Genomic DNA, 14,268 nt, shown 5'->3' with positions numbered 1-14,268 from the left:
ATTATTATACATATACATACAGGAGCTCTACAAGAGTATGGGATCCAGGGCAGATCTGGCAGGTAAGGCTGATAGGTCATTTTTTAAAAATTATTTTAGAGAGAGAAGAAGGGAGAAGGGGAGAGAGAGAAACATTGATCGGTTGCCTCCCTCAAGCACCCCAACCACACCCTGACCTCTGGCCGGAGATCTAACCCAAAACCTGGGCATGTGTCCTGACTAGGGATCGAACTGGCAACCTTTCGGCGCATAGGACAACACTCAACCAACTGAGCCACACTGGCGTTATATGTCATCTTGAGCTAAGGAGAGAGCAGTGGTTTGGGACATCAAAGGGCAGGAGGGTAATTCACATGGAGATGGAAAAGAAAATGTCTGATAGATAAATGTTTGCTGGACTCTCTTTCAACAATGGGATACAGAGAGTTCTTTGATCAAGTGGGCCTCGTTAGGTTCCTCCCTTCTATCACACACTAGATCATATTAAACTTTAGTTATTAATGATAAGGCTCCCTTCCTGGAGCAGGTCCTCTACACCAGTGGTTCTCAACCTTGGCTGCACATTAGAATCACCTGGGAATCTTTTTAAAATCCTGATTCCTGGGCCCCATCCTCCGGAAATTCTGTTTCTTTGTTACTAATGTTGTGGCCCCACCCCATAACAAAGAAACAGAATTTCCGGAGGATGAGGCCCAGAAATTAGGATTTTAAAAAGACTCCCAGGTGATTCTAATGTGCAGCCAAGGTTGAGAACCACTGCTCTACACTCTTTTAGGCAGGTAGGAGGAAGGTTAAAGGTGTTTCCTGAGTCATTTTTTTCTCTCTTGAAAATAATAAGCTTAAAATCATCAATATCCCAAAAGTCATGTTTTGGGGTGGCAACTCTGCTTCCCCTCAGATATAATTAGCATTTAAATCAGTGGACTTTAAGTACAGCAGATTATCTTCCAATATTGTGCGTGGGCCTCGTCCAAACAGTTGAAGGTCTTAGAGGAAGATTGAGGTCCCCGAAGAGGAAGGACTTCTGCCTGTAGACTGCCTTTGGACTCGAGACTGCAACATGGACCCCTGCTAGAGTTTCCAGCCTACCAACATGCCTTGCAGATTGCAGGATTTCAGACTTGCCAGCACTGTAATCATGTTAGCCAATCCCTTAAAATAAATCTCTCCTCTCCTCCCCTCCCCCCTTCCTCCTCCCCTTCCTCCTCCTCCTCTTCTTCTTCTTCTTCTTCTTCTTCTTCTTCTTCTTCTTCTTCTTCTTCTTCTTCTTCTTCTTCTTCTTCTTCTTCTTCTTCTTCTTCTTCTTCTTCTTCTTCTTCTTCTTCTTCTTCTTCTTCTTCTTCTTCTTCTTCTTCTTCTTCTTCTTCTTCTTCTTCTTCTTCTTCTTCTTCTTCTTCTTCTTCTTCTTCTTCTTCTTCTTCTTCTTCTTCTTCTTCTTCTTCTTCTTCTTCTTCTTCTTCTTCTTCTTCTTCTTCTTCTTCTTCTTCTTCTTCTTCTTCTTCTTCTTCTTCTTCTTCTTCTCTCTCTCTCCTGCCCAAATACAGTGTTCATAAATGATGGCTACTGTTGTTACCATCTATTCAGTAGTAGCTGGGGCTGGTTTGGGACAATAAATAAGGCTGCAGCTTTATGGGTTGGGGCAATGGGATTATCCCAAGTAAGTGACAGGGATGAACTCCCACTATAAAATTCCAGGTGCAAAGATCACGGCATGGCACAGAAATCCTTATCCCTTCCTTCACCTAAAACATGGACATTTCCCTCAGAACAGGAGCCCTACAGCACAGGGCTCAGAGCCCCCAGACCTGGCTTTGGCTCTGGCTGGGTCACTAACTCACTCTGTCCCCTGCCTTCTCCGGTTTGGGGCTTCCTGATGGGGTTGGGCTGGGTGATGTGTGAGGAGCGTTCCATCTCAGAGCCTCTGAGCTTAGAGTTTTCCTCTGATGCTTCCACTTGCAAAACAGGTTTTCGCCAGTCTGTTCACTTGGAGTTTGTTTTCTGCTCTCCAAGTGGTTACCGGTTGGGGCATTTGTATTTATGCTCAGGAGAGGCACATGGCTGAATCGTGGCTGCCCCCTCCTGGCTTAAAAAGATGCCTCAGACCTCATCCCTAGCTGCAGCCAGGCTCCTAGAGACAGAGGCTCTGGGACAGGGAAGATCCAGGCTCCTACAGGTCTCCGCTGCTGGGATTCCCTTCCCAAGTCTGCTTGGGCACATGGGGACCTTTCCTTCCCTGCCAGCTTGCCCTGGAGAGAGCAGAGACCACACATAGAAGAGTTAATGCTGTTCTACAAACTCAGGTGCGAAAGAAATAGCACAAGCTGTGGTCCTCTCCAAATGACCCTAATTCTGACTATCCCCCCATCCCGTCTGATGTCAGGGCCCTCGGGACATTAGACCTCAGACATTAAGGCCAAGTTGTTTGCTGTCCCAGGCGGCATGGCCCCTTGGGCCTGGCATCTCTGCTGTTTCGGTGCCAGGCTGGTGCAGCTGGAACCCCAGTGTCCAGGTCACAGGTGTAGCCTGTGGTCATCCCCTCTGAGCACCTGCCACCTCCCCAGGGCACCTTCAGGAAAACTTTCTGAAACTTGGATCCACGGAGCCTTTCCTGTCTGCGGGTGCTAACGGTACCCAGCTCTAATCCCAACTTCAGTGGCTTCAGTCTCCATCTGGGGAATGCAAGACCTCAACTTGCTGTAAAACTGCCCTCTCCCACCCCACCCACCCCAGTGCTTCTGGAGTTTTCAGGAATGTTTAGTGAGAGCTCACAAACCTTTCTCCCACCTTCTACGCGGGATTGCCCCGCCCCCTTGTGGAATTCGGCTGCCTGTGAAACCCCTTGAGGTGGGAACTGTTCATGGCCATTGCTACCCAGGACTGTGATGGCTATGAGGCTGTCCTCCTGTCCAGAGGGCACTTGCCAGTCTCTCGGAGCTGCAGTCCTTGAGCATCCAGAGGGCCAGTTGTGGTCTCCCCGTGGCCAGGCTGTGGCCTCAGCAGGGGTGGGAGGACGCCCCCTCCCTGGCTCAGGATTGCATCTGGTGACCTGGGCATTCAGGGCTGCCTGTGGACTGGGGCTCTTGGGACCTTCCTGACCAGGACTCTTCTGCCTCAGCCTGTGGTTCCAGATGACCCTGACACATCCATGATGATCTAACTCCTAGACGGGCCGCACGTGTTAGGAGTCTGCAGTTTGCAGGTGATAAAAACTCAACTTAGCTGCCTGTGATTTTTTAAAAAAAAAAGGAATTTTATTGGTTTATATCACTGGCAGCTCGAGGTAAGTCTCGAAGTATGATTGGAACCAGGAGCTCCAACAAGGTGGTCAGAACTCAGCCTCTCTCTCTGTCATGCTTTCCTTTGTGTTGGCTTCACTCTCAGGCAGACCTTTCCCTCTTGGGTGCCCCCCAAAAGTTCCAGGCTTATGTCTTCCCTACGTCTATCAGTCTGGTTGGAAAGAGAGCTTCTCTTTGCCTTTTCTTCCTACAAAAGTTCTAGAATTGGGTCTCCTGGACTTACTTAATGTGCCTGTTTTGGAACTAATTCCCATGGACAATGGGGGGTGAAATATACATCCCTTCCCACAAGCATGGAGATGGGGGTATGTATGGCTCCATCTGAATTACTAGAAATAAAGTGAGGGAGAGGTAGTTCCCCTAAAGAAAATCAAAATTCTCTTAGGACTTTGTTACTAATGTTGTGGCCTCACCCCATAACAAAGAAACAGAATTTCCGGAGGATGAGGCCCAGAAATCAGTATTTTAAAAAGATTCCCAGGTGATTCTAATGTGCAGCCAAGGTTGAGAACCACTGTCTTAGGAGAAGAAAGGAGAATTGATGCCAGGTGGGAACAAAACCTCAAATATGTGCCCCATCCAGGCACATTTGCATCCCTGCATTGAGAACAAGCGAGGCCCAAGTTAGGAGCCCAGCTTCCAGCCAAATGTCAGTACAGAAGGGGTATGAGAACCAGTTAAATGAAAGCAAGGGCTGTGAGAATTGAGAGGACAGAGTGAATGTTTGGATTGAAGCTGTTTCACAGAGCAATGCTTCTCAAATTCTAATGTGTTTGTGAACCACCTAGGATCTTGTTAAACCATGGATTCTATTTCAAGGTCTTAGAGCTGTGGTTCTCAACCAGGGTCTATCCAGCAGGGGAAAGGGGTGTGACTTTTAAAAATATTCTCTTGCCCTAGCCTGTTTAGCTCAGTGAATAGAGCTTTGACCTGTGGACTGAAGGCTCCCGGGATGATTCCGGGCACATGCCTGGGTTTCCGGCTTGATCCCCAGTAGGGGGCGTGCAAGAAGCAGCCGATCCATGATTCTCTCTCATCATTGATGTTTCTATCTTCCTCTCCCTTCCTCTCTGAAATCAATAGAAATACATTTTAAAAATATATATTTAAATATATACATTATCTTTATTCTTTATGATTTGTGAAATTGATACCAAGCCAGGAGAAAAACAGGGGTACCATGTTTCTCTGAGCCACTGTGAGGGACCCAGTTTCAGGTGCTGTGTAAATAAGTGAACCGAAAACATTTTCCTCTTCCGTTCTAGGGAGTCCCTGTGATGCTCTCCTCCTCAGGCACTTCTTTTTTTAACAAAAAAAAAAATACTTTTTTATTGATTTTAGAGAGGAAGGGAGAGGGCGAGAGAGAAATAGAAACATCAGTGATGAGACTGAGTCATTAATCGGCTGCCTCCTGCAGGCCCCACACTGGGGATCAATTCTGTAACCCGGGCATGTGCCCTGACCGGTAATTGAACCGTGACTCCCTGGTTTATAGGTCGATGCTCAACCACTGAGCCTCGCTGGCCAGCCTAGGCGCTTCTTTTGATAGGCCCAGAGCCCTGTGAACTGGCTTCCACTGCAGAGATAGGGCCTGTACGTGCCTGTGGGACAGAGCCTGAGCGCAAGGAGCGCGCTAACACCGGAATGGCAGGCACCTTGGCAGCCAAGCAGCGGAGGTGAGCTTTTTGGACCACCAGGGCTTGTTCCAGCAACCCAGTCCCGCTTCTCTGTGGGGCTACCTGTACCGGGGCGGGCAGGTGTGGGTCTCTGGATGTCCCGGTGCAGAGGCGGCCAGAGGCGTCCCCTTTGGCCCCGCGCGGGGCAGGCGCATAATGGGGACCATGCCCGAGCTAATGGGAAGCAGCCGCAGCGGCCCTGTCCACCCTCCTCCTCCCACTCGGCCCCAGAATGGCCGAGATAAAACGGAAGCGCCGCGAGAGACGCTTTGATTCCAATACGAAACAAATTATTTCTCCCGGAAAGGAACAAAGTAAGTCAGAGAGAAGTCGCAGGGCCGCCCTGACTCCCGCCAGGCCACTGCCGGCGGCCCCGGGCCTCCAGACCCCGCGGCGCTGGGCAGGAACAGTGCACTTGCTCACTTGGGGGCCGGGGGGGGGGGGCGAGTTTGGAGTCCCTAGCCTTTGGGACAACCACCCAGGGGCCCTCATCCTTTAAGGCAGTTGGGTACCCCGCTGCTGGGCGGGCTCAAGTCGAAGTTGCCTCCATGCCTGTGGTTCTCAAACTTGGTCAGGAAGCTTCAAAATCTCCAAGAGGACTTGTTAAAGCTCCAATTGCTGAGCTCCACCCCCAGACTTTTTTTTATTCTGTTGGGGCCTGATAACTTACATTTATTTTTATTGATTTCAGAGAGGAAGGGAGAGGGAGAGAGAAACAGAAACATCAACGATGAGAGAGAATCATTGATCTGATCGGCTGCCTCCTGCACTCCCCACACTGGGGATGAAGCCCGCAATCCCGGCATGTGCCCTGACCGGGAATCAAACCATGACCTCCTGGTTCACAGGTCAATGCTCAACCACTGAGCCAAGCCGGCCAGGCAGATAATTTACATTTCCCAGGTAATGCTGGTGCTGCTGGGTCAGGAATACCGCTTTGAGAACCATCTGACAAATATGGAGCAGGAGCAAGCTTGGTCTCCCGGCCTGACATTCAAATGGCGGAGCCCCAGGGAGGTCTGCAGGCCACACACTCTGCAGTAACTGCTCAAAGGACCCATCAACTGATGAACAGGCCTATCCCCACTTCCCTTTGGAGCCTGTTCTTGATTGATTACCTCTGTCCAATAGTGAACCAATCCAGTCTCATTCCAAAGCTCAGGGACTGGAATTTCCCAGCAGCACTGGTTGTCCCAATGTGGCCTCTCTAGGTATTTCTTCTGTTCTAGATTCTTGGCCCTAAAGAGGTCCCTGGCTCTGTGTCACCCTGCCTGGGCCAAAAGTCACTCCTGGCAGGGAACTCGTGTGTGTGTGTGTGTGTGTGTGTGTAGAAGTGTAGTAGGAACTTGCTTAGGGATCTAAGAACCTGGAAGAGTTAGACTTACTATGTGTTTTAGGCGTGGGATGTCTCAGACGAGTGCCTCCCCTTCTTGTATTCCCTAGAGTAGACTATTGGTTCACAAATTTGGGTGTGAATCAGAATGATCTGGAGGCTTTGGATTGCTGTCTCCACCCCCAGAGTTACTGATTTAGTGGGTCTGAGAATTTGGATTTTTAACAAGGTGATGGTCTGGGTTCCACACTTTGAAAAACCCAACCTAGGGCATCTCCAAGCCCTTGCTTTAGCCTCAAAGTGGTCATGGTATGTGTGCCCATCCTACCCTCTGTACATTCTCCATTCAGTCACTGGCCTTTTTGTTGACTGCCCTTCCCAGCCTTCAGAAGGCAGTTTGGTCTTGCTGTCTGTGCCACCTGGTTCTGAGAGAAAGGAAAAGATCTCAGGGTGGTTCAGGCTTGGGAAAAGCAGCGTCTCCCCAGTCCTAACCCCCATTCCACATGCAACCAGACATTACATCTCCCTTCTCCTTCCTGACATCCCTCACCCTCTAGGTTTGCTTGGGACTCAGCCCTGGGCCAGGCTAGAAGAAACAGGAAGCCGAGGAAGGGATCCCTTTAATATGCTCCTTAGGATCCACACAAGGCCAGGCCTAGAGGGGTTGCTGCTGCCCTTCTACCAGTGACGGTCTCTCTGGGGTAATACTTCTATTTTTAGTCTGTGCCTTATACATCATAGCTATTTTTGAAGTATTTGCTGATTGGCTGACTGTTTGGGCAAACCTACCAGAAAAAGAAACAAAACAAGACAACAAAACAAAATGAAGACTCCTCAAGCCTGCCATGGACGAGGGCAAGGGTTAGAGTTAGTGTTAGCCAGCGTGGCTGAGGAGGCAGGGTCTCCTCTTTGGTCTTCTGTGTCCAAGGCTCCCGGGTAGGAACCTCTGTGAGTGCAAGCAAGTGAGGTCAGTGTAATTCAGGGTTGGGAGCTTTGAGGCTGCCCCAACAAGCTGGAGATCTTGGAAAAGAAGGGGCAGGTGGTCTATGGGGGGCTGGGGTCAACCAAGGCCATGGGGAACCATCCTTTGTTCTAGTGCCTCAGGATTTCCAGAAAATGCAAGTTTCCTTAGGAATTTAACTGAATATTTATTTACACCAAGAGGTTTAGAAAATATCAAGTGTGAATAATCATGGCATATTTTTTTTTTGGATTGGATTAGTCTCCAATTTAGATGAAAAGGAACCATGTGCAACCCATTAGGTTTTCATAATTTTCCTCTTAATTGGTTATACTTTGAGATTGCGTATTTAGGAAATGGCTAAATTGGCTGTAGATTCCCTATTTGGTTATTGCTATGATTCTCAACTCTAGCTGCATATTGGAATTACCAGGGTTGCTTTGAAAAACCCTGATGCCCTGGCTACATCCAAGATGTGGAGCCTGAGCACAATATTTTTAAAGACTCCCCAAGTAATTAAACATTTTTATTTATTTGTTTACTGATTTTAGAGAGAGAGAGGAAGGGAGAGAGGGAAACATCAATTTGTTGTTTCACTTATTTATGCATTCATTGGTTGCTCCTTGTATGTGTCCTAGCCTTGGCGTATTGGGAGGATGCTCCAACAAACTAAGCTACCCGACTAGGACCCCAGGTGATTTTTGGAGTGCAGTTGGCATAAAATACCTCTGGACTACGGACTAAGTGGTTGGAAGGGGCCAAAGTGAAGCAAATCAGACTTTCAGGGGAATCTGCTTAGCCTTCTATGATTGCTTTGACTGCTCTCTCCACACAGGAAGAGACCATCAGAAGCCACTACCAGGCCCTCCTCCTTACCAACAGCTCTAGTTGACAGGACCAGGGATGGGTTCCTGACCCAGGTGGGCCAGTTTCTCTCTCACAGGAAAATGGAATTGGGACACATAGATTATAGCTATAACTGGGCTCCTCCCTTGAACAGAGCGGAGGGGAGGCCTGGTCAGAGCAGCAAGAAAAGTTGGTCTGTAGAGGGAAGCTACCGGGGTTCTTGCCGTCCCTTCAGCCCCTGGTCCAGCCCTTCATAGGATCTGGTTGCCACCTTGCTGGGGCTTCAGGGCTTCAGGGGTCACCTACAAATCCTTATAACAATTTCCCCCAACTCCACTGTTTGGTTTAAGCCAGCTCTAGTGGATTTATGTTACTTATGACCAAAGAGGCCTGACACGTGTACAGACCACAGCGAAACAAAAGCACGCAAAAATAAACATGTATTCACCCCCATACACACACATCCGGTGTTTGAACCAGGCTCTTTGTAACTCCATGTGGTCCCAATGGAAGATTCTTTGGAATCTGTGTTTTCCGGAATCCAGTTGGAGAAACCTCAGCTTTCAATTCAATTGGGAACAGCAGTGGTTCCCTAATGTGGCTCCATGGCTTCATCAGAATCACCTGGAGGAACTGACTTACATACATAGATTGCCAAGCACCCGCCCCAGAGAGGCTAAAGCTATCCAGTTTGAAGAGAATTTTGAGATCTGTGCTTTAGAAACTTCCTCCTTGAGATTTTCACGTATAGTTGAGTTTATTGCAATAAGATGGGCTGAACTAATGGAATTTTTTATTAGCCTTTTTTTTTTTTTTTTTTTTTTAGATGGAGGTAATGTTCTTACCAAGTCTGAGAGATGGGTAAAAGCCTACTCTGTGGACACACAAAATAGAACCCAGTGAAACTCGGGCTTATTGGGGCACATGTAAACAAACTATCAGGCTAAAGCGACCTTTGCAGGTTGGCTGCTTGAGCTGAACAAATGAACCAGATCATATGCCCTGCCTTCTTAGCGCACGCTCCCCCTTCACCCCCCGCAAAAAAAAAAAAGTGTGTGAAGTAGCAAATGTACCTTTTATTTTAGAAACAAAAATACCATATCTGATCCAACAATAGCCGGATCCCTGTGAATGAAGGGTTTGCATATTTTCCTGTTTTAACGGTTCTAGTATAAACAGCCCAAGCCCAGGCCTGATTGTCAGTAGGTCCTGAGCAGCCCAACCAGAGTGTTGGAAACGACTCCTTCAGGTCTGAGAACCTGGATCCGGCTTAGTGCCAGGGTTCAGGCTTGTGTTCAACTGGAGCAATGGGGTCAGGAGTTGAGGGAGAGGGCAACTGCAGTGTTCCCCTCAACGCTAATGCCAGAAGCAACAGCAGTAGCAGCTGCAGAGGCAGTAGGAGCAGTAGCTACCATGTATTGAGGATTTCTTTGTATAGGCACCAGGCTGAGTGATGTAATTATTTATTTGAGTACTTTAAAAAGCTCGATGTAGTAGCATTGTTATTCCAATTTTTAGAATAAGGTTCAGAGTGGTTTAGCAACTTTTCTGAGGTCACACAGCTTCTAAGGGGGAAGACCCAGGGTTCAAACAAAGGCATGTTTGACTCCTAACTATTATAAGATACAGCACACACAAACCCAAGTCACAGACGCCATTTTGTGTACCAGCTGGGGATACAGGGCTTTGTGTCAAGAAGCAGGCAAGCACTTTGCTTTCTTTCAAGACATTTTTTCTCAGTGCCAGACCCCACTGGTCTCCAGCAAAGGGAGATAGCTGTCAGCAGGGGCTGGAAGGCCTTCTCCAAGCTCAAAGCAATCCCAAATGTCTGGGTGGATCCTTTGTGCCTTGAGAGTGGAACCATAACTCTCCTTTGGGGGCCAGCAAAAGACTCAAGATTTATTGATAAACTACTGATTATATATTTGGTAACTCAGAGACTTTCCTGGACCTGAAACAAAGAGAATCGTGCTGGTATATAAAAAAAGTTATGATTCACCCATATGATGGATTATTAAGCATTCACTGAAAATCACGTTTCAAAGAATAAAATATGGAGAAACCATCATGGTGTAAGGTTAAAAGAAACAGGATACAAAATTGCAAATTCTATATAAAATATATTATTTTAAGTATGGAAATTAGCCTTACTTTCGTTAAAATACACAGGTAAAAATCCAGAGAGGAAAGCCACCAAAATGTTAACCATGGTTACTTCTTGGGGATGGGGTGGGATTACCTGTAATTTTTGTTTTCTTTGTACATCTTAATGTTTTCCCCCAACTTCTTCCATTTGAATTATCTTTGTAAATAGGGAAAAGGTGAACATGTAAAAAGTCTTCATATATTTCAATGGAGGTGCACAGGGGTGACTACTGGTTAATTTTTACCCCACCTTGGATTTTAGCAGGCGGAAGGGTCTTTCAGCCTCACTGTTAAGAGCAAGAATGGAGGCATCTTGAACCAGTCCTGACCCACTAGGCAGAACCTGAGCGAGGCCCTATGCGGTGCGGGGTCGGAAACCGGCCCCTTCCGGTCTTTGAGGCGCTTTTAATTCGGTTGGGGTGACAAGTGCATTGCAACCAACAGTGACAGCATGCTCCCAGGCGACTATTACGCAGGGTGGGAAGTCGATTCGAGGGGTGGGCAGGGTTTTCTGGGGGTAAGCCATGGCCAATGGGGTGCCAATCAAGGCTATGGTACAGCGAATATAGGGGCCTGAGCATGGCCTTGGGCTCTCCCCGGGGTCCCCAAAGTCCACCGGATGCGCCTGGAGGACGTCGGTGGGTTGCGGCTTCCCCTGCCGCTCCTCCCCGAGGGCCTGCCAGCGGGGAACCCGGCGGAAGCCACAGAGCAGCCGGGTAGCCAGCGCAGAGCTTAGTCTCCCCGTCTGAGAGCCCTGAATCCGCAGTGTTGGCTGGAGTGCGGGTAGGGGTAAGGGGGGGGGGCGGCGGGGAGAGGGGGCGCGCAGGAGCCAGAGCCTGAGAAATACAGGAGGGTTTCAGCCGTGGTTGAAGGTGCGGCGGCCACTCCCAGGACCCTGAGAGAGTGAGGTCACCCACTCTGCGCTGTGGTGTCGCCTCGCCCTGCGCGAGCCCCTCTCGTGGGCGCAGCTCCTATGGCGATGATGTTGCTTAGTGCCAGCAGAGGGCAGCCTCGAGGCTGCGTAGCCGCAAGGTGACCTCGCTCAGCGGCGGGCTCCCTTCCAGAGCCCCGGTTCTGCCCGGTGGGGGCGGCCTTGGAGCCTGTGACCTCGGTCTGCAGGAGCCGAGCCCTGCGGCCCAAGGGCATCTGGTGAGATGTGGTAAAGCTACAGCCCTAGGGCAACTTCAGTCTGGGGGTAACCAAATAAATGCCTCAGTAGAGGAAGCAAGAAGCAAAACTCAACACACGATGGAATGTATATAATATTTAAGCAACAGATTCCAAGCGTGTAGAAACTTTTAAAATGATGTTGGTGGGGAGCTAGGATCGCCTTCGTGTCTTTGGTGAGGGAATGAAGGGACTAGGAGCCCGAAGGCTCTGAGCAGCAAGCAGATGGAGAGGTGCAAGCAGGGACCTGGCCATCATGTGAGGGGCAGAGGGCCCTGTGGTTAGGGATCCAGAGCCCCCTCGACTGTGCTTTTCTCCGCAGAGGCACTCAGGGGACTGGGGATTCCAACCCCGACCTTGGGCACTTCCTGGCTGTTTAATTTGGGGCAACTCACTGAATGGCTGTCGCCTCCGACTAATCACTTCTGTCAAATGGGCATGGTGGGCTCCAGTCTCTAGCGATGCCACGCAATAGAAGTTCAATGAATTCAAGTTTTGCTACTCCTCCAGCTCTGGCAGGACACCACGCTCCTGGGTTTGTTGCTAGGATGAAAGGATCCTGTCACCAGCCTTTGACAGTCGGCCCGGTGGGGCGTAGCTGACTTGGAGACAAAGGCCCGCCAGGCTTTGGGACCAAGTTGTACGTGGCCGGCCACAGCCCTGGAACCTTCCGGTGCTCTTTTGGGGCATTCGGGTGAGCCCTGAGCTCCTTGTCCTGGGCAACCGGGTCACCGAGCTCCGGAAGAGTGCACTTATCAGCGAACGAATTGAAACCTGGCACTCGCCTTGGCTCTCTGGGGAAGCCTGGCAAAGGGCCAAGGCCCTCTACGCAGACGGACGTGGGGTCGCGTGGGCCGCTTAACAGGCCAACCTTGGAGCACGGCAAGCACATCCATGTTCAACAGCCGGTGGGAACTTCGGCAAGCCTCGGTCTCTCACAAACTGTATGCAAACAGGCACCTGCTAAATTATCTTAGTTTGTTTCCACCTTCTAAAACGCCAAAGGAGAGCACTTCTCAGGGTAAGTGTGAAAACCGTGATGGAAAACTGTGTAAATGTGAGGTGGTGTAATTACTATTCATGAGCCACCAGCTCCATCCGTGCTTGCCCAGCGTGGGAACAGGACAGATGCAAGAGCCATGTACAAATGTGTGCACATGCATATCACGGGCGTATAAATGTGTGTGCCTGTCTTTCTAGATGTATGACAAGTGTACACACATGTGCATGTATGTGCACATGGATACAGGACATCCTCGTGCAGACGTGTGCATGTGCACAAACATGACTATTTGTGCCTGAAGGCAGAGTGTGCACACTGCTCAGCCAACCCCTTTCTCTCGAACTGGGTCAGTGCCTCCCGGGAAGCAGGGTCTTACCTGCGCCTCCAGGGTGCGGGGAAGCCCGGATCCAGCCTGCGCCTGGGCACTGCCGGCTCCTTTATCTTTCATCGCCCCTGTCGGACTTCTCCAGTTTCAGTCGGGGCCAACGTCCCCAAGTCAGTCGTTGGGGGCAAAGGAGAGTGAAGGAAGAGGTGGAGGGCGCTCCAGGCACGAGAGACTACAGCGCCTCACTCCCTAGGTCTGTCGCTTCTTTGCCTCCCCAGGTCGCGTCCCCAAGGAAGAGAAAAGAGGGGCCCTGATCGGCTCTGGGAAGGCGGCCCTTGTCCCCTACCCTCAGAAGCCATCATGAAGCAGGAGAGCAGAGGGTTCCCCCTCGGCTTGGGAAAAGTCGCGGCTGCTGCAGGGGCCAGGGCACCACACGGAAGTCCCTGCATCTCTGCACCCGCAGGTGGCCAGGCTGGTCTGCTCTTTCTTCCTTAAGAAGGGTTCTTAGCGGCGCAGTACTCACATCACCTGGGTGCCTCTGCGGGGAAGGGCGCTCCCGGCTACCCTGGGAAGTTCAAGGACGCCGGGGGCGAAGGCAGTGCGGAGTTTCCAAAGGACAGAAAGCGAGAAGGTCAGCTCGCAGATGGCCTCCCGCCGCCCCAGCAGACCCGTCCCGCCGACTAGAGAGCGTTACGCAGAGAATCGGAGGCCGAGAGCTGCAGGAGTCTCGGCGAGAAGGCGCAGAGGCGCAGCTGTGACTGACGCGGCGCGAGTTCGGATCCTGTTGGCCAGCCGAGCGAGCCCCGCGGCCAAGCAAGAGTCGCGCACGACTCCACTCCGGTGACGAAGTCTGGCGAGGGTCGGCGGGGAGTCGCGGTCCCTCGCGCCCCAGGAGCCCTGCGGAAAGAAAGCGTAATACGGAGGGAGCTGGGTCCAGGGAATTCAGTGAGGGAAGACTCTCAGGCCAAGTCGGCACCCGTGGGTCGGTGCCTCGGTTGGGCCTGCGGGTGGGGGAGCAGCGCCCGGCCTCGGCGCCCCGGATCCAGCCCGGCCGGCCCGTAGGAATCGGCGGCGGGACAGCCCCGCTCCCCCTCCCTCGGGAATCCGCGGGCCCTGACCCGGCCTTTATCTCTGCGCGGCCAGCAGCCGGGGGGCTTCAGGAAAGAAGACAAAGGCCCGGTGTCCCCGCGGGCGGGGGCTCGGCTTCCTGACGCCGCTCACACTCGCTAGGTTGCTGGGGGGAGATAATTTTAAAAAGTCGAATTTCCTCCCCGCTCCCTACACACACACACACACACACACACACACACACACACACACACACACACACACAATGTACATTCCCCTACCCTCCTCGTCCCTAGAGACGAACATTTCCTGGGATCGTGCCCTTCCCTTTTCTTTGTCTGCCTGGAGAAGTCATTTTCCTCCGTGCAGAGAGGAGAATCCGGGAAAGGCTTTGTTGTATTCGGTTGGATGGTACCCTTACCAAGGACAGCGAGGAGGGGCCGGGCTC

At 50.8% G+C, this 14,268-nt stretch overlaps 1 protein-coding gene across 1 annotated transcript in view; it reads right to left on the bottom strand.

Moving 5' to 3' along the window:
- Positions 1 to 13,442: 13,442 nt before the first annotated feature.
- The window catches only part of FOXL2 (forkhead box L2), a 10,184-nt gene continuing 9,358 nt past the window's right edge, over positions 13,443 to 14,268 (bottom strand). Inside the window, exon 4 of the mRNA XM_005863664.1 lies at positions 13,443 to 13,649. Within this exon, the coding sequence (XP_005863726.1) occupies positions 13,443 to 13,649 (207 nt within the window). The remainder of the gene's footprint in view (positions 13,650 to 14,268) is intronic.

The sequence above is a fragment of the Myotis brandtii genome, unplaced genomic scaffold (assembly GCF_000412655.1).
Source record: "Myotis brandtii unplaced genomic scaffold, ASM41265v1 scaffold18, whole genome shotgun sequence".
NCBI lineage: Eukaryota > Metazoa > Chordata > Mammalia > Chiroptera > Vespertilionidae > Myotis > Myotis brandtii.
The sequence above is the reverse complement of the archived record's forward strand: the minus strand, read 5'-3'. Positions and strand labels throughout refer to the sequence as shown.